Raw genomic sequence first — 26342 nt, forward strand, 5'->3', positions numbered from 1 at the left:
GTTTCCTGTCTCTCTGCTGGAGAACCTGACAATGTCGAGGGAGGGAACAGATGCAGAACGCTGCCTGGCCAGACGAAGTGTTCATCTCCATTTAGACAGGAAGACAAGTGAATAAGAGGGGGGTGCGTGTGTGCGCATGCGTGTGCGTGCGTGCCCGCGTGTGTGTTAGTTTCAGAATTTCCTATGAAGACACCAGGATCTGTCACCGCTTAGTGAAGCACGTGCACACGCACAGACACACACACACTGCAAGCCAAGGAGCACAAACAGGTGAAGGAGAGGGAAAGGAGAGCAAAGGAAGAAATCAACATGACAGTGAGTTTGAGGCTCAGGGAGAAACATAGAGACGCAGAGAGGGAAGTGAGAGCTGGTGTCAGTCTTGCTCACATGGACGCGTCTTTGTTTACATAGAACCTTGATCCGGCGTCTTTCTGGCCTACAGGCACTTTTTAGGATGTCGTTCACCTATAAATGATTAATACAGCATATACAGTACAAGCGCGGAGAAAGTAAAGCAGCAGCTAGAAAAACAATGTACGTCTCAGTAGTAATGCTGTGAACGATGTGAGAACAATGAATCGTGTTTAGATCCCAATGGAAGGTTGGTTTTTAACTGCAGACCTGCAGCTTTGTGACTTATAAGACAAATCTAGACTGACTTTTTTACAACCTCTTTTCCATCCTGTGTCCAATGTGTGGTGGTTGCTGGATTCAAGGCGACAACGCTAAGAAGCCAACTTTATTTTGAAGTAAAATGTAGATGGTGTGATGAGAGGAGGCGTTAACAGCGTAAGAGTTGAGAATGGGCACGAAATGCACCGGACGCAAAGTTGAAAGGAGGAAATAGACACAAATGCACTGATGCAAATTCTCAAATGTAAAGTACATGCACATTAATCGTAGAGCAGAGCAGCCAGCAGGCGTTTCCATAGGAAAGCACAGCTTACACACAGCTACTGTAGCATGCAAGTGAGCAGCCAGGTGCACTTTAAGTGCAACTTGGGGACAGCTGAGTCAGCAGACATGCTGATAGCCTCATCTACTTCGCACCGCATTTTCTCAAATAGTGTTTTAAAAGCCTCAACAGCTGAAGCGTGCGTCGTTTCCTGCCCCATCACTGCGTCAGAGACACTATTTTGTATTTAGTTTCTAAAAGATGCAAGAAGATGCTGACTCATGGCTGTTTATTTATTCTTCTTTTCCCTGTTCGTGGCTTCTGTGGTTGAGACTTTTATTTTGAAAGGTGTGGCTGTCTTGTATTAATGCCCTAATTCAGCTTTTTATACAACATTAATCAATAGCTTATCAATAGCTTACTGTAGTTTTTATACCAATATAGTTTTTCAATTTGCAAGGTTACTACAAAGTCACACGTGGAACATGACAGAGATAATGCCGAGCTGTCAGCGCTCTAGAAAACAAGTCATTAGTTTGAAAAATGATAAGGGAAAATAAAGCTCATAGGGAAAAAATAAAGCAATCTGACAGAGACACAAACAAATGAGGCGCTTTGGAGAAAGATAGTGTAAGATATAGGACAGTGGTAGCTTCATAAAAAAAAAATACTGGTTTATCTGTGTATGTATGAGACGGAGGCAGAGGAGAGGCACCATCCATCTTGTGCTGGCAGTGGTATTACTGTAGCTGTGGGTTATTGCTGCACACAGTGCAACCATGTGACCAGCACAGCCCGCAAACAGCACGCTGCTCATGGGATGTCTCGTCCTGTGTCTTGTGGTTGAGGCCTTTGTTGGGTTTTCGTTGTTTCCGTGGTTGATGTTTGTCCCGTCAGCGTCGGAGTTCTCTGATGATGAAGATGATCGAGTCTAACACAAATGACAATACAAATGCAAGCAATTGTTCTTTCAATGTACTTCAAAGCAGGATTTCCTATTCGTATCATTTTACTCTACTGTAGATTTCCATTCAGACTGTACACTACAGGCAGCACTATTCACTATAATGCCAAATGTTGGACACTCACATGCTTCATAAATTATAGGTTGGTGTCAGAGACTCCTGAATACAGAGAGTCAGTCCTATAATCATTTCCTCAACACTGATATTAACCTTAACAATGAAATGCCACACAACACCGTCAAGATGCCTGCACCTTACCACACACACACACACACACACACACACACACACACACACACACACACACACACACTGTGCCCACTGAAGTGTGCAGAATGAAGGATGAGAACAGAAAGTCATTATGTGCAGCCGTCCAGACGTCAGCCAAGTAATGGGCTCTGACACTCGAATATGAACTTTGTCTAACTCCAAATTAACTGCAGCGTGTAACTGTGAGTTTGCAAACCTGGGACTCCAGCGTACGTGTGTGTGTATGTGTAGAGTAACGCGTCCGCCTCCGTTCATCGCAGCACTTCCTCTGCTTAGTTAACGTCTGACCAGTTAAACTTCAGGCGTCGTGGCGCTGGCTGCTCCTCCTCTCAGCAGGCAGCTTCCTCACTACACGGCCTAATTCCTGTGCCTGGATGCTTTTAGCCAGTGTGAATACAAATACACAAAGGAAGTCACTGTCATTGAGATCAGCGAGGGAAGAGGTACAGTACTGTAGCCTGCTCGCATTGTGTGAGTGCATGAGAGACAGTCTTGAGCTTAATATTCTGGCTGATGCAAGAGCTGCTAATCTGCTGCAGCTCAGTTTTACTGACTCCATTATTGCCACTGTTTGTGTTTATGTCTAGCTTAATATTTAATGCAATAAAATGACTCCACGGACTTAATGTTGACTATAAAAACAATACAAGTGATCAAATAAAGCAGACACGCTATTGTCAACTTCTCTAACAAACTGTCTCTAATGATCCTTTTCCTTTTTGCCATTCAGCTCCATGTCACCATCAGTAAGACGTCAGTGAAGGTGGTGCTGGACTGTTCTGCGGTGGGAGAGAGAGCCGTCAGTGCGGCCGGAAACATCACCACGGACGGGCTGGAGGTCCTGGGGAGGCTCGTTCCGTCCAGAGGCCCGAGAAGCAGCTCCGCCCCCGTCAGTATGAACGGCTGTCGCGTGGCCATTTACGCCCTCGCAGCCCCTCCCCCCCGACAGTAAAAGCCAACGGCGGCTTTAATATTTAAACAGCGCCGCAAGTTGCAGAACAAATTAATCAAAGCGTACTTTAATGGCAATAATCGCCCGGCCGCCGTGATCGCCCCCCGATTGTTCTGATTGCAGCGATCGCTCAGCGAGGCGTGTGTGGACAATAACAGCCTGCTAAAAGGCCACAAATATCCACAACCATTCAGTGATGCGCTCGGCGGGGGTTCTTTTTTATTTCAAGTGCAAAATGCTTCATGTACTTTGTTCCCTGTGCTCCACCTATTAGGGATCACACACATAATTTGAGGCATGCAGTGTCCACACATCCAGGACACGTGGGAATATGTACTGCAGCACTGCAGATTTAGGCTTTGTATTTATTCTTATACTGACCAGCACAGGTGATTGTTATTGAGGTGTTAGACAGCGTCGCCTGCTTCTAGTGTCAGTGGCTGTTTTACTATTTGTACTTTAAGCTGTTGAATAATTGATTACTTTCAGTTCCCACAGTGGGCGACATTTGTTATTATTTCTGTAGCAGCTGTCAGTCAGCAGCTGTTCCTTGCGGATCCAGAGGTGATGCCTTACTGAGAGAAACAGATTCAATATGATGAATATTCATGGGGTCGTATACTGTAAAGGCTTTTCCTCCGTTTTCAATCAACCAGACTAAATGAATCTGGGTCAAAACCACAAACGCGCTCCGCGAAGTCGAAGTATCACTCCGACCTCAATATCGGTTTGAGTCAAAGTGCCTTTTAAGTCAAAGGCCCCTCTGGTGTTGTAATAGAAGCTGAGTAATCACTGTGATAAGACAGTTTCACATGGGCCGCGGGCAGAACTTCACTAGTTAGGAACTCAAAACATTTAACTCTCATTTCCATTCATTGCCCTCCAGTTTCCAAATCAGAATGTGATATTTGATGGAGCTGAAGATGGTGTGCGCCCTGAAACCTGAACTAAACTGATTTTCCCCAACTGAAGTACTGTATGACCCAGTTAGTATATGATGTATTATTATGTCAAATTAATGCAAACGGCACTAAACATGTCCTGACAGATTGATGACAGAAATGAAACGATAGCAAAGGGAAAAACAGACACAAGCAGAATCTCCTCCAGGTCTGTGTACACTTTAGCTTCCTTTAAAACACATTCACATTAGAGTTTTCCATAGTTTAAGTTGTGTCTTGTATAAAGTGTTTTAGGTCTGATTCAGATTCAGTCGTTGAAGATTGGGGTTATGGTAACATCTGTTCTCAGTGCTTAGAAATGCAGATGCTCAGAATAATAATGTAATAAAATAAACACTGTATGTCATCAGACCCGTCCCGCTGTCTTAAAGCTGAGCGCAGCACATGAATCAGACGACGGTCCAGGACCTCGTTTAGAAGCGGCTGCGTAGTAGATCAGTGGAGCCTCCAGCACATTCGTTTTGTTTGGTGAAAGTATCAGCGTGACTGCATGTATCTCCCTTTCAGCACATCTTGGCCAATCGTTAGAGCTTGAAAAGCGCAGACGCCGTTTCTGCTTTTGCCTCTTATCGACACCGACATGCCACGAAATGGTGTCACGATGAAATATTGTGCTTAATATTCCAGTTTTTTTTAACGTTTGCTCAACACTGCATGTGTGTGTTTACAGTTCCAGCTCCAGATGTTTGACATCATCTGCAGCACATCCTGGGCCAGCAGAGATAAGTGCTGTGAGCTGCCATCCTTGGTAGGAGACACACACACACACACACACACACACACACACACACACACACACACACACACACACACACACACACACACACACACACACACACACACACACTCCCTCTCTCTCACTCATTCATGCAAACACTCACTTTAATCTATAGTTTTCCAGCTCTCTGCTCTTTTTCTGAGTGTGCTCAGAATATTACAGGCTCAGATAATTAGAGCGATAATGGTGGTTATGATCAGTGTGAGAGAGACGATGGCACCGGGATGATAAAACTAGAATTGAAGCTAAATTCCTCTGTGTCTGAGCTGAATGAAGGCTGATTAGCACTGGCACAGAAAAGCCTAACAGGGCTTGTGGTCAGGTGGGTCATTTCACGCATGTAATTCAATGACAGCTGGGTCTGAGAACACAAATTATTAAATGACACCCCACATGTAAAACATCACTAGAAACCGACACGTTATTAAATACAATGCACAGAATTAAATTCAATCTTTAGTCTAATAAGCTTCTGTGATCGTCACGATCAACATGGTCAGGTTGTAATTATTGGTCCACATGCACATTTAATGACATGTTTATAGTTTAGTAGTTAGAGTTTTACTGTGATTGCAGTACATTATGTTCAATATTATAATTACTTACGCTACATTCGTGACGTGTGTCCGTTTGCTCAGCGAGTTGAGGAGCAGTGTCCCCCCATGCCTCACTCCTGCACCTGCACCCAGGACAGCAAAGGACCTCCAGGTCCGTCCGGACCCCCGGTAAGAGATCACTGCCTTCACTCGTTCCCTCATTCAATGACTTATTCATTCATTGACTCAGTAAATCAATTTTTAAGTATTTGTGCTTGGTCCAGCATTTTCTCAGAAGCCTGCTGTATGTGGAGCAGCTTCAGATCTTGTTTTTCCTCCTATGTCTATACACACTGCTACCGACTGTCAATGCTTCATCCTGGACCACAATGCATGACGCTACTGACAGACACACGCTACATAGTAACCTGAACACATTTTCTATTAAAGGTGATATTTTGTAAATGCCACGTATTATGAAAACACGTGTTGGGGTGTGTCGAATGAGCAGCACGCAGAGAGGAAGCAGCTGTATTCCTCTCACGCTCCTCAGGAACACAGCTGACTGGAGATGAGAGACAGACAATGAGCTTGTTCTCTCTCTCTCCATGCGACCTCCTCAGCTCTTTCCATTCCTTTGTCCCGCATTGTCCCTTCTCTCTTTCCTTTGGCCTGTTTTCGCTCCCATTCCGAGTCTCTTTCTCCGGCTCACTCTCCATCCCTGCGGGTGAGCGGCGTGAGAGCCGAACGGAATTTGAATCAACACACTGTTGAATCGAAAATGTTTTAAAGTTACAGGAATATGTCCTGTATTGATTTCCCCACCAAACGTAGCGGAGGCAATCAGTCAAAGCAAAGCGCTTTCTGTGCATGATTTCTGGCTTTGTGTCCGCTGTCACGTGCCTGTTTATAAATCCTATTGATCTGATATCGATTGCCCCGACTGACAGTCTGCAGTCACCGCTGCAGTCTGCGGCGTCTGATCTGGCTCAGACTTGGTTCAATACTCATCAGTCAGCAATCAATCTCATATTAGGGACAACAGGCGCTGTCTGCTTTCTGAATCGTCCCCATGCTGTTCTATCGTCACAAATGTAAATTTGTCGGGTAAGTAATAATGGCTGTTTTTTTATGTTACTATCAAAGGCCTAATACAATTGAAACGCAGGTGTTTCAACTGTTGCTGTTGAAATTTTATTCCAGTTTCTCCACTTGTATTCTTGACCTGCAGCTCAAGTAATAGGCTTTAACCGTTTCCTAAAAAACATTTTAAAATAACCCGCAGCGACAAATTGCTAAATTGACAAACACGACTAATCACTTTGAATACCAGCATGTTCTTTTCCTGGCATGAATTTACAAAGGCACGGTTATTGTGCTCGAATAAAAGCCGCTCTACTTGTTTTCTGGATAATAGAGGTTTTCTGCAAAAACAAGCTTTTCACAAGAAGATCACTTCACAGCTGGTGTGAACGTGACGAATCAATGCAGCGACCGATAAACATTTCAACATACTGCAAAAAAATCATTTAGCTGCTTAATTCGTATTTCGTATTCGCATTGTTTCGTTTTTTTATTCATAAAAACTGATAACAAGCTGAAATATCAGTTTGGTCTTCTATCAGCGTCTTGTCCTTTCTGGTTGAACTCTATAGAATCACCTGCTGGACAGTTTAGCTCTTTCTGGGAACAGGGGACATCAGGCAAAGATCAGCCTTGGCCTCAGTTTATCACATTTTTTGTACAGTATAATGCATTTTTTTGAAGCAAGCTCTTTTCATTTTAATTCACTAGCAGTTTGATTAGGAGTCTGAGGTTGAGCCTCTCTCATGTTGTTTTTACAGTGGGCTGTCTCTGTGTTTCAGGGTGGTCCAGGCATAAGAGGAGCCCGAGGAGACAGAGGAGAGCCAGGCGTGACGGTTAGTAAGATGCAACATATCGGAGATGCTTTGCTCTTAGTAAATCCTCCTGCCCGTTGTTCGCTGGGGAGGAGCACAGCACAGCTCCTGACTGGTTATTGTGGGGCAGAATGTGTTGTTTGCTGTGGTAAAGGTGCGATGGGCAGGTTGTAAACATAGTGTAAAATGTAAGAATCAGTGAAAGGTTTATTTTCAAAAATAAATGACTTGAACCTCAAACTGAGAAAATCTATATTTTTTTAGACGAGCGTTCAATCATCCCTGCTCTCAAACTGCAGACTCGATCAGACTGAATCCTATATATATACGGACCACGCGTTCCTCCCTGAGAATACTGAGGAGCCCAAACAGCCGGACAAGGCTATCCTTTGTAGTGCATTTGACTGGAAATCGTAACTGTTTAAGCCACACCTCCTCCTCCGGGGACGCCGTCTCCTGTTAAAAGGCGTGAGAGGTGTAAAGCAAACCCATGCTTTCTAACAGCAGAAACCTGCCTGGGAGAGCTTGTACTTGCCATAATGTAATAGTCGGCTGGTTTAAACGGTTTAAAATCACCCAGGCATGCCACACAAGAAACAGATACACTCCCATTTGAATGGAGCAGCAGGGGGTCCGCCTGTCTGTCAGTCATGGCCGTAGGATTGGATGTCTCCACCGTACGTCCCTGTCTGCCAGTGCTGCACTTTACTGTAGCTAGGCAGCCGTGTGAACACACACGGTACCATGTGCGAAGTGCGTTACTGCAGTAATTGTGTTGTTTTTGGAGTGAGACATGGTTTTCTGTCCCATGCATACTGTTCAGTTCTATATTAATATGTCTTTTCCTTCTGCAGCTTAAGCCAGCGTGTATTTGAACAGTGGGGTCTTTCTGTATATAAGCTCTAGCTTTTACTTGAGTCCTTGCTTAAACCGTCCAACCATTCAGAATGGATGTATTATTTTTTTTTTTCTAGATAAATGGATAAATAAATTGTTTTGTTATTAAAATAAACCTGCAATTTAAACGTCTTAATCCGTCGGCTTGTTTTGGCAGCAGATTGGTTTGAAACAGGCTTTTCGCCTGCCTCCATTCAAGCATTAGTGATGTGCGATTTCTTCTGATTGTTTACATGTTTCAGAAAGACATTCAGCCGGTAACTGTGTGGCTGAGCCCTGAAACAATAAATACAACCTGAGCGAAGATTACTTTGGCTCCCGCGGCCTCTGAGCCAACAAGCATCAGTGGTGGTTTTGTTTCCGACTCCCACTGCAGGAACCTCATCCACAGTTCATACACATTAATCAAGCGGACTGGCACAAGCTGATTATAGATGAATGGACAATTGTCTGCATCTACTTCTCCGCGTCGACCCCCCCCCCCCCCCCCCCCCCCAAAAAAAAAACAGCAGCCAACGATAGCAGAGCAGATGATGTTTCACAGCGTTTGTCTTCATGGACATTGCGTTTGTGGTGGAAATGCAGGTTTTATAATACTGTCAGTAAGGAATTAAACATTTCACCTTCAGTGCTGGGGAAATGAAATGTAACTTGCATGTTATTAGTGCTACATTGTTTCCAAGAAGAGTCTTACATTACATGACATGGGCTTCACTTAACACAAAGCTTGCTCAGCTGTTACTTTGCCTCAAAGACAAGGCCGGGATTTAAATCCAGTCTTGTTTTTTCATAGGGACCTCAAGGACCTGTAGGAGAGATCGGCCCTCCTGGACTCCCAGGACCACCTGGTCCTCAGGGACCCAGTGGACTCTCCATTCAGGGACCCCCGGTAAGACTTGACCCGTGCTTTTATCTGTGTCCTTGTATTGTGAAAATTGTATCACTATTACTGTTACAATGATCATTCACACTTAAGCTGTGTTATATTTTTCTGCAATATGTTTATTAGACGTTAAAAGCAAACCCACTACACGTATCGCACAGTGAGAAGCCAACATTTGTGTGAAACCCAAGCACCGCTGACACACTTAATTATGAGCGATTGGCGCATAGTCACAACACGTGCGTTGTGTGTCGTTCCTCCCCGACGGGTCTGCATAGTCACAAAACGCTCGCAATTAGAAACAGACTTAGCACCGAGCTGTCAACCACCTGCCAATACAAACCGACAAATGCTGATGTTTAATTCAAGCAGACACTTGTTGTAAGGCCCGGTCCAAAGCTCGCTGAGGCTGCCCGGGGGCCGCGCGGTGGCCGGTGGCCCAGCATCTTATTAAGATAACTGATGGCGGGTCCTCCAGGGCCTCGGCCGGCGGACTCAACGACCACCGGTCCATCTGAGGTGTAACGAGGCCGTTTGTTTTACAGGGTGCCGCTGGACAGAAGGGCGACAGAGGAGAAATGGGCCCGGCTGGACTGATGGTAAGGCGACACTTCCTCCCAAAAACCGATATGATAATGAGGCACGGAGGCGACGTTGGAGCGATCGGAGAGTGAAGCCCAACCTGCTTGACATGCAGCGAATGAATCCTGATGAATGATCCTTCTGTTTGGGCTTTGGCTAAGTAGGACTGTGTTAAAACAAACCAAGCTCTCTCTCCGAGTGATTGTGTTTATAAATTGTTCCCGCTTCTTCTTCTTCTTCTGTGTGTGAAGAATTTAAATTGATCCTAAATCCTTTGTTACTGAGGTGTCATCGCTCTGCAGACTCACAGAAGTCAAAATCGCAGCACATTCTGTTGTCTGGACATGAATATTTATAACGCATAGAAAATACATAGTGTGCTGTATATATTATTGGCCAGGTGAGTGTTGCTCGTAGGCATGATTAAGATAAAGCAGTTTGTTCACAAATAAAGTAAATATTATTTGATAGAAGAATCATCATTCATTCATTTGTATTTACTGGCGCAGCTTTTCGATTTTTGATTTGCCGGTTACATTTCTGTTTTGTTGTGTATAAATACTGCACAGTGTGTCCGTGCAGGGTTTGTTATGTTGCAGACGCACACAGAGGATAGGAGCTTCTCCCGTCCTGCGCAGTGAAACATTCAGAGGCGACATACATACATTTAAAGGGCTTCTGCTCCGTGTCTGTGTCTGCTCGGTGCCGGTGGAACACACGTGTTGCTGCCGCCACGCGTGGCCTCTGTCTGACCGGCGCTCTCCCCTCGGCGCGGCCTCAAGGTGCAGGTGTCATTCTGCCTAATTGGACCTTTGCTTAGGTTGACGTCGAGCACAGCAGCGAGTTGTGTTCAGTGACCGCACCAATTCTCAGAGCACTAATGGGATTTTTCTTTTTAGCTACCACACAAAAGTCAATTAAGCCCAGGCTGTAAACACACACGCACAGCTTCAGGTCGCAAGTGAGATATTAGATGTGTGACTCAGATGCTGTAATTACAATGTAAATACCGTCCATCAGCTCACAGGGACCTATTCATGCAATCAGGCTTACTGGCGTTCGACATTCATCTTTGCCAGTTATTAGCAGCTACACATAGTCTGCACTGTGATCAGGCAGGAAAAGATGTCAGCGAACAGGAAACTGACTTTAAATTCATTACGGCTAGTTGGACTCTGCACGTGGAGCTTATTGTGTGGGGGGTTTGATTCGGAGAGACGGCTTCTGCAGGGAGCACGAAGGAGCTGGATTACTTTTTTTTTCCACACCACAGAGCAACTTGTTTCACATCTGCTGATCACTGATCATGTCAAGCTGATACATAGATTTTCCCCTCGGAGGACGCTGCGTCGTGTCGGGACGAGGCTCTTCTGCGGCGCATTTAAACTGCAGGACATCTTCAATCATCCTAACGGCACATGTGGTGGTGAAAAAGAGTGTGGCCTAATCACTCAGAAAACTCATCAGGTTCATAATTATAAAAATTAATTCTCACATCATTATGATAAAATTTGAGATATTGAAATGTGTTTACAGTTTGAATCAGTGACGATGATTTAGACTGTGAATTAGTCATGGACAAAGTTCTGCCTGTGTAATGTTCTAAGACACATTTAGCCTCGAAAGAAGAGAACAAGTAGCTCACAGAGCTGCAACACCTTCTGATGCAGCACTATCCAGCACTGTTGTCCTGAACGGGCCTATTAATAAAAGCTTGCAGCGCTGCCCTGTGCCGCACTATGTTACCAAGTAATAATGTGTTTTGTCAGAGAGGAATATGAATGCGGTGTGTGTGTGTGTGTGTGTGTGTGTGTGTGTGTGTGTGTGTGTGTGTGTGTGTGTGTGTGTGTGTGTGTGCGTGCGTGCGTGCGTGTGTGCGTGTGCGTGTGTGTGTCTGTGTGTCTGTGTGTGTGGCTCAGTGGGGGAATCTCGTAGCTCTCTTGCAATATATGAGAGACCACAGAGAATATCACAACTCTAAAACATCAATTACCTCCCTGGCTCTCCCTCCCTCCTCCTGACCCCCCTCCCCCCATACATTTCTCACTGCAGTAAATACAACATAACCTTGTCATCACTGTCCCCTCCATCTTCTCCACGTGTGCTTTAATTCAGTTTCCCAGCGTGCGTGCTGCGTGCGGATGTGTTGTCGCGTAGGCCTCTTTTTCTTCTGTGGGAGCGAGGAGCATGGCGGCGCATACGCCAACGCTCGCGTGTCTGTATACGTGTCGACGTCCAGCAAAGCAATCCCAAGGCCGGCGTGTTTAATCAGGATCAGTGGTGCACTTGGTGTCTGCCCATTAATTACTGGGGCCTCCTCCGCCGGTGGCTCAGGAGGCCTGTTTGGGAAGCTGGGATTGATGCTTGTGTGCCTGTTTCCTGGCAGTCGTGTCTTTATCTATGTAGTAAATTTAACCAAGGCTTATTTAAATATATACATGTTTCCAGTCATTGCAGTCTGTTTCTCCGTCTCATTATGTATTTCCTGCATATTTCCGTGTGCGTACGTGTGCAGATGTGTGTGTGAAACGGCTGCAGATGTCTGGGGACGGTGTTCATCAGGCGGCATCTAAACAGCAGCACGCCATTAATCAAACCAAGCCTCTTTGTGACCCCGGCCTGTAATTTGTAGAACCTTTAGCGGCATTAACTGTGCTGCTTTATGAGCTCGCCACTAATAGCGGCGCGCAGAGATAAATCACCTCAGCACTTAATCCATGACTGTATTTTGGAACCGGCGCTGCACGTTGACCTGCAGAGAAGCAGATGAAGGGGGAACCGGGCAGGTTATGGATCAGCAGAGTGGTCCGATGGTATCGAGTCTGTTCTGCGGCTCAATGTTTTGACGCAGTTTCTTCCCAAAAGCAATGTTGGGCTATTGTTTGTGTTGTTTTGCATGTAATCCTGTTTGTGTTTTGTTTAGGGCGTCCCTGGCAGCTCTGGCTCACCTGGCAGGGATGGTCCCCCAGGAGCAAGGGTAAGATACCAAAGTCCCATCAACCACACCACTGTGACAACTGAGCACTGCAGATGCAGATGGATTCACTGTGTACGTTACTGTGTATATTAAGGTTTTTAAGCTGCATGCGCTGCAGAAACGCAATCTTGAAAGTAGACTACGAGACAGTTTTTTTTGTTTGCAAATGGAAAAAGTGTATGTGAACAAGATAAATGGTTATGATATAGCAGCATATCTTTCTGCTGACATTATCATTACTAGTGCCGGCTGCTCTGACAAACGAGAATAAGCGGGAAGGCATTCAGCAGCATTGCAGGGTATCCGTTCAAGCTGGCACCAAAACTGAAGCAGGAGGAGAAGCGGGTTCAGGCCAGAAAACAGCCGAGTTCCCTAATAGGCGCTGAAAAACTACCTGGCTGGGCCACATGTGGCAGCTGAGCCAAAACAAGAATAAAAAATGCTAGAGAAATGTCAAAAACACGCCAGAGACGCGCAGGCTTGGAAGTCGGCGAAGGCGAGGGCTGCGAAGGCTCAACAGACAACCTGGCGAGGAGCAGAGGGAGAGGAGATCTCTAAATGCTGCCTGCAGCGATCAGAGCTGCAGGTGCACGGAGCAGAGGGCGGAAGTGGAGGAGGCCGGAGGAAACGCGCACGGCTGGCAGGAGGCAGAGGCCGAGAGCAAACAGACGGACGGAGCCCGGCGAGCGCGGGAGCAGTTTTAATCAGTCCTGTGGAAAACGCACCCATCAGGGAACAATGCTGAATGACAAATGCAAAACCTGCTTTGGGTGATGTTTGGGGTTCGTTTGATGTGGAGCGCGTGGAGGTGTTCGCGCTGCTGCGTTCACGTTCTCCGCGGGGCCGCCTTTGTCTCAAACGACCCGGTTTGGAAACGGGACATTGGGCTCCGGTTGGAGCGCGACTCCCGGTAAACGAGCCTCCGTTGGCGGCGGCTTCGCCATCGCAGCTGCTGACACAGTACCCGACCGGGCTATAAATACCGAAGCAGAGCGGCAGCCAGGGCTCGCGTGAAAAAGCTGTAGCCAGATACATAATGCGATAACAGGGGAGAATCGTCCTGGCCCGGATCCTGATGAGGTGAAAGACGTAATCCCTCCGCTGCCTGTTTGTTGGCTGACAGGGATGCAGTCGCTCAGCTCTGCTCAGCTCTGCTCAGCTCGCTGGCGTTTCTTCAGGGCTGCAGTGTTTACCCACAATATCATAGATTTGAAGTTCGTGAACTCTTAACTAAAGCGTTAACTGATTTGTTATTTTAGTTAAAGATGCTGGTTATTATTAAACGGCTTCAATTCTGTTATCTGATTTCCAGGCTCATCCTCTTTGTGAGGAGGAGGAAATGCAGTAAGAGCATTGAAGCAGCTAAACCCCCACGTGTCCCGCATTCATATCTCATCAAGATGCTGCGGATTGTTTAGTTGTTTAACACCAGACAACAAACCATCCTGGAGGCGCGTGTTTGTGGAATAACAAAGAGCTCGTTACAGTTTAGTTTCTGTACAGGACAGGAAACCGATCGGATCAGTGCTTTTATTGCTGCAGGATTAAGAGCGGTGTCACACGCTGACGCTTCCAGCCGCGTGATCGCCCTCAATTCCCTCTGAATGCATTTTTATGGGATGGCAAAGCTGATAAGAATCGAGTGATCAGAGGTTATCAACACGGCCGCACCGTTCACAGACCAGTGATGTAGATGATCTCAAATATGGCCAAATAAACAGTAAGAGGACTACCCGCTTTATTCCAGCCACTGGCCTGTAAGCAGATCAGCCCTCCCAGCGCTGCTTATCGCCCCTCAGCTGCGCACACACGCCGGACAGAGCTGCTTTGCAAGGTGCGTCGGAGCCAAAACGACAAAAACGCCTGGCGTGGAGAGTTCTGCATTCGCCTGTTAGTTCAGGTGAACCAACAGGGACGGTCCCGTGGGTAATAACGGCGTCGACATCACAGGGAAAACAGAGCGAGGAAAGCTGCAAATCTATTTCATACCTGATGTTTTCACAGGAATCGACCGAGATCCGTTCTGAGCGGTTCTTTAAACACTGTACTGGAGAATCCAAGCCTGCCTCAAAACGCTTCCAAAGAAAATTGTATAATTTTTATACCTTTGTTCTTTTGCTGTTGTCCATTTCAATTAGCTCAGACCTTCTCCTGTATAACACCAGTGATATAGTTTCCCAAGCCTGAATTCCCCGTTCCGACCTTAAAACAGAAAGTTTAATAAAGTCTGGATTATGAAAGGTGGGTATTCACACTGTATTTCACCCCAGTACTGGACTGCTAGACATTTCTAAAATACCCCTTTGGTGGAAGTTTGTGATTTACTGACGCGCGTTTAAAGTGCAACAGCAGACTCCTGTCCCAGATTCACATCAGATGCTTGTTTGCTTCACAGCGGGGAGAGCTTGAACTGCTTTTGTGAGACTGGAGCGCTGGTAGGAGCTAATGCCTCCTCCAGAGTCCTATTAGTGTGTTTAGCAGAGAGAGTGTTTACTGGGTGACACCACAGTGACTCTCGCTGAGGAGCTTCCAGAGGTCACACTCTGGCTGAGGCCCAACGATTAGAGGCCAGTACAGTACATTGATTTGGAAGGTACTGTGGCTGTGTTGGTCTGTATTTGGGCAACACTGCAGGGGAACTTGACTAGATTTGTGGAGATGATTGTAATAAGCAGGTACTAGAGGACACAGGATGGATGAGTGGACTGTTCAGATGATTAGGTAAAGAGAAAAAATCCCCAGTTTCACCCTCGCAGGCTGAATTAGAAAGTAGTCAGATTCATCTAAAATGAAATACTGTACAAGTTTGACTAACCCTCAGGTTAAACAGATTTTCAGGCCACTCTGAAGCTGAGTCCAGCTGCCAGAGTCTGTGTTATGTAATGCATTTGTTCAGATTGAGTAACCCTGAAATATGAAAATGAAGCAGAGCTGCCATTGTGTTATTATATGTCAGGCTGTTATTGGAGGAAGGAATGTGCTGAAGTTTCTTTCAAAAGCACAGCGTTGTGGAGAAGACGTTAAAGGGCAGAGATGGTTTTACTGTGAAATACGCGGTGTGTTTTTTATTTTGACGGGGAAAACCCACAGGAAGTGTTTTATGTAATATGTCCAAATGGGAAGAGATGCATTTGACAAAATGGAGACCAACTGCAAGCTTGGGTTCCGTTAACCCTTCCCTTTACTGTCTTACTGTAGTGTTAATAAAAAGTACATATTATATTGTGATTTGATCTGAAACAACAAGTAATATGGCTCATACTGAGTAGTTTACTGCTTGTCTTTCAGGGTCTGCCAGGTAATAACGGACCACAGGGACGACAAGGACCCCCTGGACCTATTGTATGTGTCGTCCATGCATCATTTTTCACTGAACATTCTTCCTGGCACACAGGCCAACACGTCCTTCTGCTTTCCTTCAGCTTACTCCTCCTCAGTCTCTGCTCTTTTCTGTTATTTGGATCTTTCTTTCAGGGAGTCCCAGGAGCACCTGGAGCTCCAGGACCAGGTGGGCCGACAGGGTCCCAGGGGGATCAAGGACTTCCTGTGAGTTTCGGCCTCGTGAAGTAACCCCTCACACAAAAATGGCTTTGAATTAATCTTTCTTTCCCTCTGCAACAATGACTCGAATGGTGTTGTATATGAATTCTTATCCAAGCTATGAAGCAAGGATGATGTTTCATAATTGACATACATAATCTTTTAAAAATCTAAACAATATGGTTCATGGTTTGAATTGTAAATGAGCCGTCGGTCATGGGTCACTCAGCCATGCAGATGTGCGAATGAGACAACGCACAGTCAGGAGGAGCGTCAGCAGACGACGTTGCCTCCCAACCTTTGGATAACACCAACAGCAACAGTTGATGCTGTGACATGTGTGACAGCTAATCTGGTCTCGGGTCAGTTCTACAGGCCAGAAGCAAAGTTTGGCTCATGAACGGAGAGCTATAAATCACCTCCTGACAGTCTCTCCAGTGACTCGAGCGCTTACATATACACATAAGGACACATCACATCTGTCTCCTCTGTGGGACGCAGTATAAACACATGGGCTGCACTGTTATTCCTTCAAGTCTATGTCGATGTGAAAATGCTGATTCACGTGTTGCCGCATCCCTGAAACCCACTGCTTTGTCTTTATAAAGCGTTTTCATATCTGAAACGAGACCCAAACTGAACTGCTCCCTCTGAAGGCAAAATGGATATTAAAGATGCACTTTGTCAAATACGTGACCTGATGTCCTTACATCTACAGTAATGCGAAACCCAAGCGCTTCTGTTTTAGGAATTACATGAATGTGTCTGCGAATGTCATGTTCTAAAGTCGCCAAACCGCGGTGTGAGCAAGCGCTGGGTTTATTTGGAGGATCTAAATGAGAGTCCAGCGCTCCAAGCTTGTCGATACGGACGGATGGTAGCGCACATAGGTAGCTTTGACTGACTGTGGCAATGACTGTTTCACGCTTAGCCACATGTTTCATCAGGTTGTCATAGCTCTGTTTCTGAATGTTGTTTCCAGCGTCTTGGCCGTCCGAGGGGTTTTGAATTTATCTTGCTTGATTTGGTAGCGAGCGGCCGTCTGGTTGCCAGTTCCAAAGGGAAAAAGCAACAGGCTCCGTGAGGCTGGACCGAAGCGCCAACGCGAGAGGACGGTCGTCGTAAACGCGCATCCTTCTGTGAGCGAACTGTAAAACGCTTAAGTGAAGCGTGCATTATGGGAAGATCGTTTGATTAGATAACAGGAGGAATGAGCGAGACTGCCGTCTGACTGACTTTGGCTCTCGCAACAGTTGAGTTCCTTTTCCCATATCGCTCGATGAGACGCTTGACTTTTATTTGCCCAGGAAGACTCCAAAAATCCAGACAGATACACGCGAAGTGAGTCCAGAAAAAGACTTTATTGTGGAGGCCCGTGCTCCAAGTCAGGGTCTGTGTCAGATGTTGGCACCGTGTGCAGTGCAATATGGATGCGACACACATTTCATCTATCCCCCGGTCGCCCACACACAGCCAGTCGGTTTGTGGTCAAGGACGCCCCCCCCCCTCAAGATAAATAAAGCTTTATTCAAAAGCTGTAAAAGAATCAAACTGGTGTCTATCATCTCAGTGACCCTGAGGTCAGGAAATCTGCCTTCTTCTTGCTTCTGAGTACGGGGTGTAGGTTGCGCGGCAGCTGTCGCGTAATGAAGCCGAAGCCCTTCCGAGGCGCCAAAATGGCTTTTTAAGTGTGGAGTCTTGAGGACACGACACTTCATCTGCATTTAAGTAGAACAGCTGTACGAGTAGAAGACGCTGCGCAGGAACGGGGAGTAATGGGGCGGGGACGCTGTACAAGAGACCATTTCATCCCCGTCGAATGTTTATTCTCTCCCTGTGCTTTTATCTCCCAGGGTCCTGCTGGTTCTAAAGGAGACAAGGGAGAACGGGTAAGGCGCTGCACGTCTCCCACACGCCGGAGCAAATCAGCCTTTATTGTTCCATTCTGCTGCGGAAATATTGTCGAAACAACAATTTCTCGCTAATGCGTTTTGATGAAACCAAATTCCTCCTCTGCACACCTTTTATTGTTTCTTGTCGGCCCCGTGCACCGTCACTCACCTCGCCTCTCTCTCTTTCACTCTCTCGCTGCCACTTGCAACCAAATTAAATCAGCGCCCGTGCTCCAGGGTGGCGGCGCGGCGGGCGCTGTGCGCTTCTGCTGACGCTGTAGCAAAGAGGGAGCGACGGCCAACTTCCTAATTTGAATCAAACCAGTGACTTCTGTGTCTGCGTCATTTGATCAAGCGCTCAGAACACTTGTTCCTTGCTGTAGTTAATTTTCAGGACGAGGCTCAGAGAAATGCTGTCACAGAGTTTCTCTTCTGTGTTTGTGGGCTTTTGATTCCACAGTGACACCAGCTTACTTTACTCTAATAGGGTAATAAATCTGTAACTGCAAGTCAAGTTAGAATAATAAAATCATTTATGTGTGGCATATTAAAAAACATAGCTGTAATTCAGATATTGTATTTAAGTATATATCTGCCCAGGCCAATTTAAATATAACAGTGTAACAGTGTGGAATAAAGGTGGAGAACGCTCCTTAAAACAGGCACCACACACACACACACACACACACACACACACACACCCAACAATTTATCAACCACTGGGCTGGAAGTTTATGTTCCTGTGGTTGCTCAAATAGAAAAGCGGTATCACATCCTGACAACTGTGTGTTTGCTCGTGTTCCTCAGGGGGACGTTCAGTCCCAGGCTGCTGTGCGTGCAATAGCACGGCAAGTGTGTGAGCAGCTCATCCAGAGTGAGTAATCAGCGATGCTTTCCTTTTTTAATGAAAATATTTATTTTACTTTTTACTGTTTAATGTCTGGTAAAACATCATAAAAAAGGCCTAGATCCAGTTAATTGTAAGTGGCCTCCTCCTTTACATCTTCCAGGCCACTTGTCTCGCTATAGCTCCATACTGAACCAGATCCCCGTCCAGTCTGCGGCATCTGTTCGAACAGTTCCCGGACCACCCGGAGAGCCTGGCAGGAGAGGCTCCCCTGGCCCCCAGGGAGAGCAGGGTCCACCTGGCAGACCAGGCTTCCCAGGTACCAACGGGCAGAACGGACGCCCAGGAGAAAGAGGTGAGAACGTGATGGAAAGACCTGGTGTTTACCACATAGAGTCCTGTTTAAAGGCTCTATTTCTGCCATTACACAGATAAGCTCTTGCCTCATGCTTTTAGATTCCTTCAAACACTATTTGTCAAACTCCAAGCAGAGGCTGTGGCCTCTATCAAACCATGTCTGACTTTTAGCTGTTCCTGAGACAGTTGTACTGATGTTCCCTGTCTCTATAGAGGACTGCAGCTCTGTCAGAGTGATGTCTGCTGGTCACCTCCCTGACACACAGCCAGTTCAGTTTTGCAGTTTGACCAGATGACAATTCAAGAAGAGTCCCTGCGCTTTAAAACCCATTACTCTCAAAAATGATGGAGACCCTGGTGTTTCTTTGAAACAACACTGAGCTTTATCCCTTTGTTTAACACCATTACATTTATATCTTTGTGGCGATCGCTCCCTCACCACAGGTTTATCTACAGGGGTTCCACACCTTATGTGCAAACCACTGGTAACACTGAAGACTATCACACAAAGCATAAAACTGGGCCGATGAACCCAGGATTGTACCAGAATGATGGGAAGTGAAAGTAATGGAGCGGGAGCGGCTCGTGGTCCAAAGCAACCACACCGCCGGTGGAGCCGCCGTACCGGTGGTTATTGATGATGTGCCTGCTGACTGAAGGAGCAGGATGGATTCATGGTGCATGTACAGTAGAGCTTTTCAGCCAAAGGCTACAAAACTGCTGGGACTCTACTTCACAGTGCAGATAATATAATGACCATAGCAACGTTTAAGTACTTTACTGACTGAAGTCCAGATACTTTTCTACTGTCCTTAGAGCTAATGTCTGAATTAGACGTCATGTGTGTGTCCAGTTGGTGAGTCACAATAATCAAGCTCTGTGTAAAGTGTCTACAAATGTAAAAGTCTTCATTTTTCCATTCGGAGCCTCCAACCTCCTTGTTTACTATATTCCGCGGTCACGCCTGATCTCTGACTCACCAGACAAACTCACGGTGAGGTCATTGAGAGCTACTGCCTGCTTCTGCGCAGGCCAGAAGACAGTAACTCTAACACGCATGAGGTCATTGCGCCGCCACAAGCCCTCAGAGCGGAGACGCGCTTTATGAGGCTCTGTCTTCACCAGTAAAACACGCACCCGAGCGCTGATCCGGCACACGCGGTCAGGGAAGCGGAGCGCTGTCATGTCCAGCACGGTTACGTCCGCCTTTGAAATCTGATTTTATGATCTTTAGCAGCTCATCGGAGCGCGCACGCACGCACGCGGCCGATCTGAAACCAAAGTCAGATATTATAAAACAGGTTTGATGGACATGTTATTATCACAGCCTGTCCATGTAGAGTCCTCAAGCGCCGTATGTAGACTTAAAGTAACTTTACTGTTTTTTACTTGCAGTTGATTAGGACGGCCATAAAAGCAGTAGGACAGAAAATCTGAAGATTACAATTCCATGCGGTTCCCTAATATTAGCGTACGAAAAATATTCCATTAGGTCATCGAAACAGCTGCACTACTGGACAGCAGCATCCGAGTGTGGGTTAATCACACGTTTTATTACGCCGATCATCCAGGCGAGATTTATCCAGCACATTTCCCACACAAGAAAACGTGCAATGTTACGCAGAATCAGGCTTTACTTACAGTAAACTTGTGCTTGTACTGTCTCTTACAGTACATCCATCACCTGCTGTTCAACTGGTTCCCAATCTACGGTCTATTAGATGTAATAAGACTGATTACAACACAAATGTTTTCTCTTTAAGTCTCAGTGAAGTTGCTTCTTCGATGGAAGTGTTATTAAGGTTTTTGTGCCTTAAAACGGTAGTAACAGTGGCTCTCTGCTACATTCCATCACTGTGTGTCAGGGATGCTGGCAGGTCTCAATAAACCTTCACTGATGATGTTTCCAGGTCTGCCAGGAGACAAGGGGGAGAGGGGGAGCCCAGGGGTTGGAAGCCAGGGCCCCCGAGGACCACCCGGACCTCCAGGTAAGACACACACACACACACACACACACACACACACTGAAGGCAATAAACACAAACAACTAAATCCATCTCCAGTGCCAGTGTTCAGAAACCATCTGAGGTGCTGGGGTGCAGCAGCTACTTCAAAACATACTGTATTATTATTCTGTTGTGGGCGTATTGTTTGTTGTGTATTAAGCTGTGCTGAAGCTTCTGTGTTGCATGTGGAATATTTTTTTCATTGTGTTACCGCTAAACAAAACTGAACACACATCAGCAGAATTAAGCAGCTCAGAGACCTAATGTGCTGTGGATTTACTCTAGTCTGAGAAAGCGGGCAGACGTTTTGGAGCATGAATATAATTCTGCGTATTGATTTCCCCGTGTGCTGCTGGAGTTGGAGGTGTTGCCTGTGAAGACGTGTCGGTGCTGGGAGTTTCTGTTTACTGTTGTGCGATCGATACTCACAGAACAAGTTGAAAAGGGGAAAAAAAACTCCCAGGAAACTTTTCTATGATCAGATTAACAGTTTTTTTTTAAACCCCAGAACTGACAGACGAGAGAGGAAATCTTTACTGAGGGAAAGGCAGCAGGGAGAGCTCTCCGTCGTTATCCGCCGCGCTCCTCTGGAATATTTGTGGCATGATAATTTCAGCGCTTGGCGAATGAAACCCCTCTAAATATTGATTTCATATTTCTGCAGACTGCTGGAGCGAGCCCCGGTGGAGCGGTCTCCTCCTGTGTAAACACAAAACACAATCCTCTGGCTGAGTTTCAGCTGAGAAGTGTGTTATTCCTGCGCCTGCCCTCAGGTCATTCACTATCGTCTCCTTGATCCAGAAATGACAGGCAGAGCATCGGCCGCCCTGTCATTTTTTATGTCGTGTTGTTACAGCGGCAGAGAGGGGGATTTAGAAAGATCGAGGAGGTGATCGCGCGGTGTCAGGTGGTTCCCTGGATCACACGTTCTCACTTTATTTTCCTCCCTCCTCCGTCTCTTCTCACCAGGTGTCACACCCCTCCTTTCATTTATTGTTTACTGACGAATGACTCGAAGCCCGTTTCCACCGCAGGGACCTGAGGACAAAGAACCTTTTGAGGATCCCGTTCCTCTCTCTGTGTTTCCACTGAAGGAACCTGCCAGGGTCCAAATCTGAAAAAGTCCCCAGTCTTAAGTTGTAGGAATTATTGGAGTGAGGGGCTGCAGCGCTGATCGTTTACACACAAGGCTTTGTTTGAAAACCTGTTGTGGACGTGTAAAGGCTCCTGTTGTGGAAATGCACATCACAGTCCGCCTTAAAGGATGTTTTACTCCCCAGGGCAGCTTCCTGGGCTTCATCCCAGAGGTGCTGTTCAAGGCCACTGGACTTGTTATTAGTTCTTGCAGAAGGGATGAAGCCTGATCTGGATGACTGAGAATCTTCACAGACACTTTAGCTCCTTGTATAAAAATTCTAGCAGGAACATTCAGGTGGAAAAACCCGCCTGACGCTTAACCCAAACTCTCCCCACGTCTTCAGGGCTGCCAGGCGAGGGACGGACAGGCAGCCAGGGCCCGCCGGGTCGGCCCGGCAGCCCCGGGCAGGTAGGAAGGCCCGGGAGTCCAGGCACCACAGGACCGGCTGGCCCACCAGGATACTGTGACCAGAACTCCTGTCTGGGATACAACGTTGGAGGTAAACCTCACTCATACTCATAGATGCTTCTAAAAAAGCTTTTAATGTTGATTTCAGATGCTCTTAGCTGTTCATGCTTATTCATAAAAGCTTATTTATTAACTTAAAAAAGCTTATTAATTAGGTTGTTTTGGGCTCAGGATTTGGAATTTTATTCAGCCAATTAGGAGGAGGGGGGATTTGAACCTTTGATGTTTACGGATGACTGCCCCTCGGGTCAACGTGGACATGAACCAGTAACATCCTAAAACATAAGCACCTTTATTTTACACTCAAGTTCACGGTCCGTCTACAGGGGAGCATTGTGTGATTAGACTTTGGGAACTCAAACACAGACGTGCTGCCTTGTTCTGGCGCTTAACATAAAAAATAACATTTTGCCTGGAATGGTTTTCAGAATAGAAAACAGAGCATATAACAAAATATAATATATTTGCAACTGAACATTAATATTTGGTCATGTTGCTCTAAGGAGTTTTCTTATAATACTACTAAAAAATCCTTCTATTAGGAATATGTTCTATATTTATATTTGCTAATTAGTCAGTGTCTCCATCCTAAACCGGCGTCTCAGTGATAAGTGACTCAGATAGTTATTGTTCTTATAAAGATTAGAAGTGGAGACTTTAAAGTCGTACGACTGTGACGTTTCTGCGTCCACATCTTCACTGATAGAGCAGTAACGTAACTGTCATGGGCCAAAGGCATTTGTCTATATTCAGGTCTAATACAACATCTGTGAACATCCTGCTCTTGAGGACTCGAGCTGCCACAGGCGTAACACATCCAGCAGCTTCTGAACTTGTCCTTGATATATCATCGGCTAGAAGAGGCCGATAGATGAGACATGACTTCATCCATCAAGCTAGATTTATTCTGTGGAAACCAGTCCAGTCAAAATGTTTTGTTTATTTTATTACATAGGAGTCTTGTCTGTTATTATCAGCGGGGAACACATTAAATGCGGCCTCCTGACACCTAAAAAGAGAAATTGCGATTATAAAATACGGCGTGTGGAGAACATTACGCCGTTCACAGCAGCCCAGGTTGTGAGCTCACTTCCAGCCGGGCTTTGTCTTTGCTAAATTTAAAGGCTTGTGGCTGGCTCCACTCGTAGCGCTGACCTACTTAGCCAAACACATTGTAGCGCTGGCGGTTTTTTAGAACAATGAGGCAGTGAAGTCGCGGAAAGAGCAGCCACAGGCCAAATAAATTCATCATTAACTTTAAAATAAAAACAGTAGTTGTTCATTAGCTGACCTGGGTGAACGTGCGCAGCGTCTTCTGTGAGAGCTGCTGCTTTCCACAGATCGTTGCGCTAAAGCCGGGTCCAAATTCGATAATGACTTGAAACTCGCATGCCTTGCAGGTACTCTGAGCCTCTCTACTCCCTCAGTACTGGCTTTCAGGTCTCGTCTTACAGGCATGTGTTTCTTGGTGTACTGTGCTGCGTGTGATCATGACTCTTTTCTGTGTTGGACGTCTTTATGTCACTTTCACATACAGAAAGTAACATGAAGATCAGACACACTTCTGGGCATCTTTATGGTCACTCACTGACGTCTGTATTATCTTCCTTAAGACAGTTCCAAAACCTCCAAAACCACAACCCAGCAGCTGGGATCGTTTGTGTGTTTTGAGAGGTGTAACATTGTGCGGCCGCGGGGGTTTCTTCCTGAGATAAGGTAACATCCTCTCCTTGTGTTTCCTTCCCTCCGTTCTCTCTGTCTGTTTCTTCCTCACTGAAGTTCAACAGGACTATGGGAATGAATACTGAGGAACCTCCTCCAACCATTCTCCTCCTGCTCGCCTCCCTCCAACCGTGCCCTGTACATAAGACTAGAAACTGAAGATGCTGATAAATACAGAAATTCCCTCCAGGCCTCCGCGTTTCGTGGGATGGATAATTATTCCTGACTCCAGTGTTTAACCTCTAACCCCTGCAGCATTTTGGTTCGTTGGGTATCTTTTCCCGCTTGTTCAAAATTACTCATGCAAACCTGCACTTCATATTTGTGGGATTATGTGTTTAATTGGCTTCAACAATATCTCATCACCCATTTCAGGTTTAAAAAGGCTCCATTTTCACTATTTGACTGTTCCTAGTGCAACAATGATTTAGCCATAACCAGACAAACCCCCAGAATGTCTCTGTGATAACTGGGCTCATAAGTAGCACACGGATTAGAAGCGTTTCACCTTCACCAGCCTTTCCTACACTGGTGGTCTCATAAGTCATAGAGTTCCAAGAACATTCTCTCAAACTGATGGTAAATATTCCCACCACCCCAGTCCAACGCCTGCCCCACGACGGCTACCAGCCCTACAACCCTGCTGCAGTGGCTTACAACAATGACCAAGGAGGAGGGGAGGAGGAGGAGGAGGAGGAAGAGCAGGATCCCTACTACCACCGTGGATACCCGCCCCAGTACTACCCACAGCCTTCCCACTACGCCAACGGTTACCACTCCAGCCCCACCGACTCCGAGGACGTGGAGCTGAGGTCACCTGGTGTCGCCAGGAGGTTCTCACGAGACACAGCGGTCACGGGTGAGAGCGAGGGGGGAGGACTTTAAACGATGGATGGACTCACCTAAAGTGCTTGAGCCGTGCATGCCCCACACACACACACACACACACGCACACACACACAGTCCCCTCCCCTGTGTCTGCAGTGCTTTCACTCACCAGGTGACAGTGTAAATAACGCTGTGGACTCTCGTACGATATCTCTGTGAGAGGGCGGTCTGAAAAGTGCCTGATCTGTGTTAGCATCGTCCAGTAGTGGTGTGAAGGTAAGATCGGTTTCTACTCGTCATGAGTTCAGGACTAGAAACCCCTTTTTTTGGTGTGAAGCTGCATGTCCTCTTCAAAAGTCATTTTTGCTTTAAATCAAGGATGAAGTGGTGACATTTGTACAGGCTACTTTTTGTATGACTCGTGTTCCCCGCGCTCCATTTTTACCGTGTATCTCTGTACAGCATCGTTCGGCCTCCAGACGACTCCACACGCAGACGGACCACGCTATGTTTAACATCACCCTAACACTGTGCAGCACAATCAAACCTGTTTTTTTTCTTTTTATACTCATTTTTGTTGAGCAAAGACCTGTCTGACGTTCGTCCTGCCGTGTTTTATTTAAAGACAGTCGGTCTGTTGTGGCTTTTTAACACTCAGACTTGTGGTGAATTCAAAGGAGACACTTGTGTTGCGTCTTGTTTCTGCTCCTGCGCTGCAGTCTGGAAAAACATGCACTAAGCGTTCGGCTGTGAGCTGCTCCTGGTCTAATCGAGATTTAAACTGTCAAGAATGAGCAGTTTTAATGAAAATGTCTCACCGCCACCTTCTTTAGTACACTATGAACTTATTTATTTTCTATTGTTTGCTTTTATAACCAATAAATCTGTAATGAGAATACAAAACAGTGTATTAGGCAATTTGTTTTAACTTTCACAACGTAAAGGGCAA

At 46.1% G+C, this 26342-nt stretch overlaps 1 protein-coding gene across 5 annotated transcripts in view; it reads left to right on the plus strand.

Annotated features, from left to right (window-relative positions):
• Positions 1-26296, plus strand: part of col14a1a (collagen, type XIV, alpha 1a) — an 85151-nt gene extending 58855 nt beyond the window's left edge. For 4 of the 5 annotated variants that reach the window (XM_029127942.3, XM_029127941.3, XM_029127943.2 and 1 more), the window contains 15 exons: positions 2861-3019; positions 4715-4792; positions 5461-5547; positions 7224-7277; positions 8947-9042; positions 9582-9635; positions 12542-12595; positions 15884-15937; positions 16070-16141; positions 17989-18024; positions 18835-18901; positions 19038-19229; positions 21142-21219; positions 22719-22874; positions 24623-26296. In XM_029127942.3, coding sequence (XP_028983775.1) covers positions 2861-3019; positions 4715-4792; positions 5461-5547; positions 7224-7277; positions 8947-9042; positions 9582-9635; positions 12542-12595; positions 15884-15937; positions 16070-16141; positions 17989-18024; positions 18835-18901; positions 19038-19229; positions 21142-21219; positions 22719-22874; positions 24623-24651 — 1266 coding nt within the window. In that variant the 3' untranslated portion in view covers positions 24652-26296. The remainder of the gene's footprint in view (positions 1-2860; positions 3020-4714; positions 4793-5460; positions 5548-7223; positions 7278-8946; positions 9043-9581; positions 9636-12541; positions 12596-15883; positions 15938-16069; positions 16142-17988; positions 18025-18834; positions 18902-19037; positions 19230-21141; positions 21220-22718; positions 22875-24622) is intronic. The other variant, XR_003783431.3, reaches the window with a different exon arrangement.
• Positions 26297-26342: the final 46 nt, after the last annotated feature.

This window comes from Betta splendens, chromosome 16 (genome assembly GCF_900634795.4).
Source record: "Betta splendens chromosome 16, fBetSpl5.4, whole genome shotgun sequence".
In the NCBI taxonomy this organism is placed as follows: domain Eukaryota; kingdom Metazoa; phylum Chordata; class Actinopteri; order Anabantiformes; family Osphronemidae; genus Betta; species Betta splendens.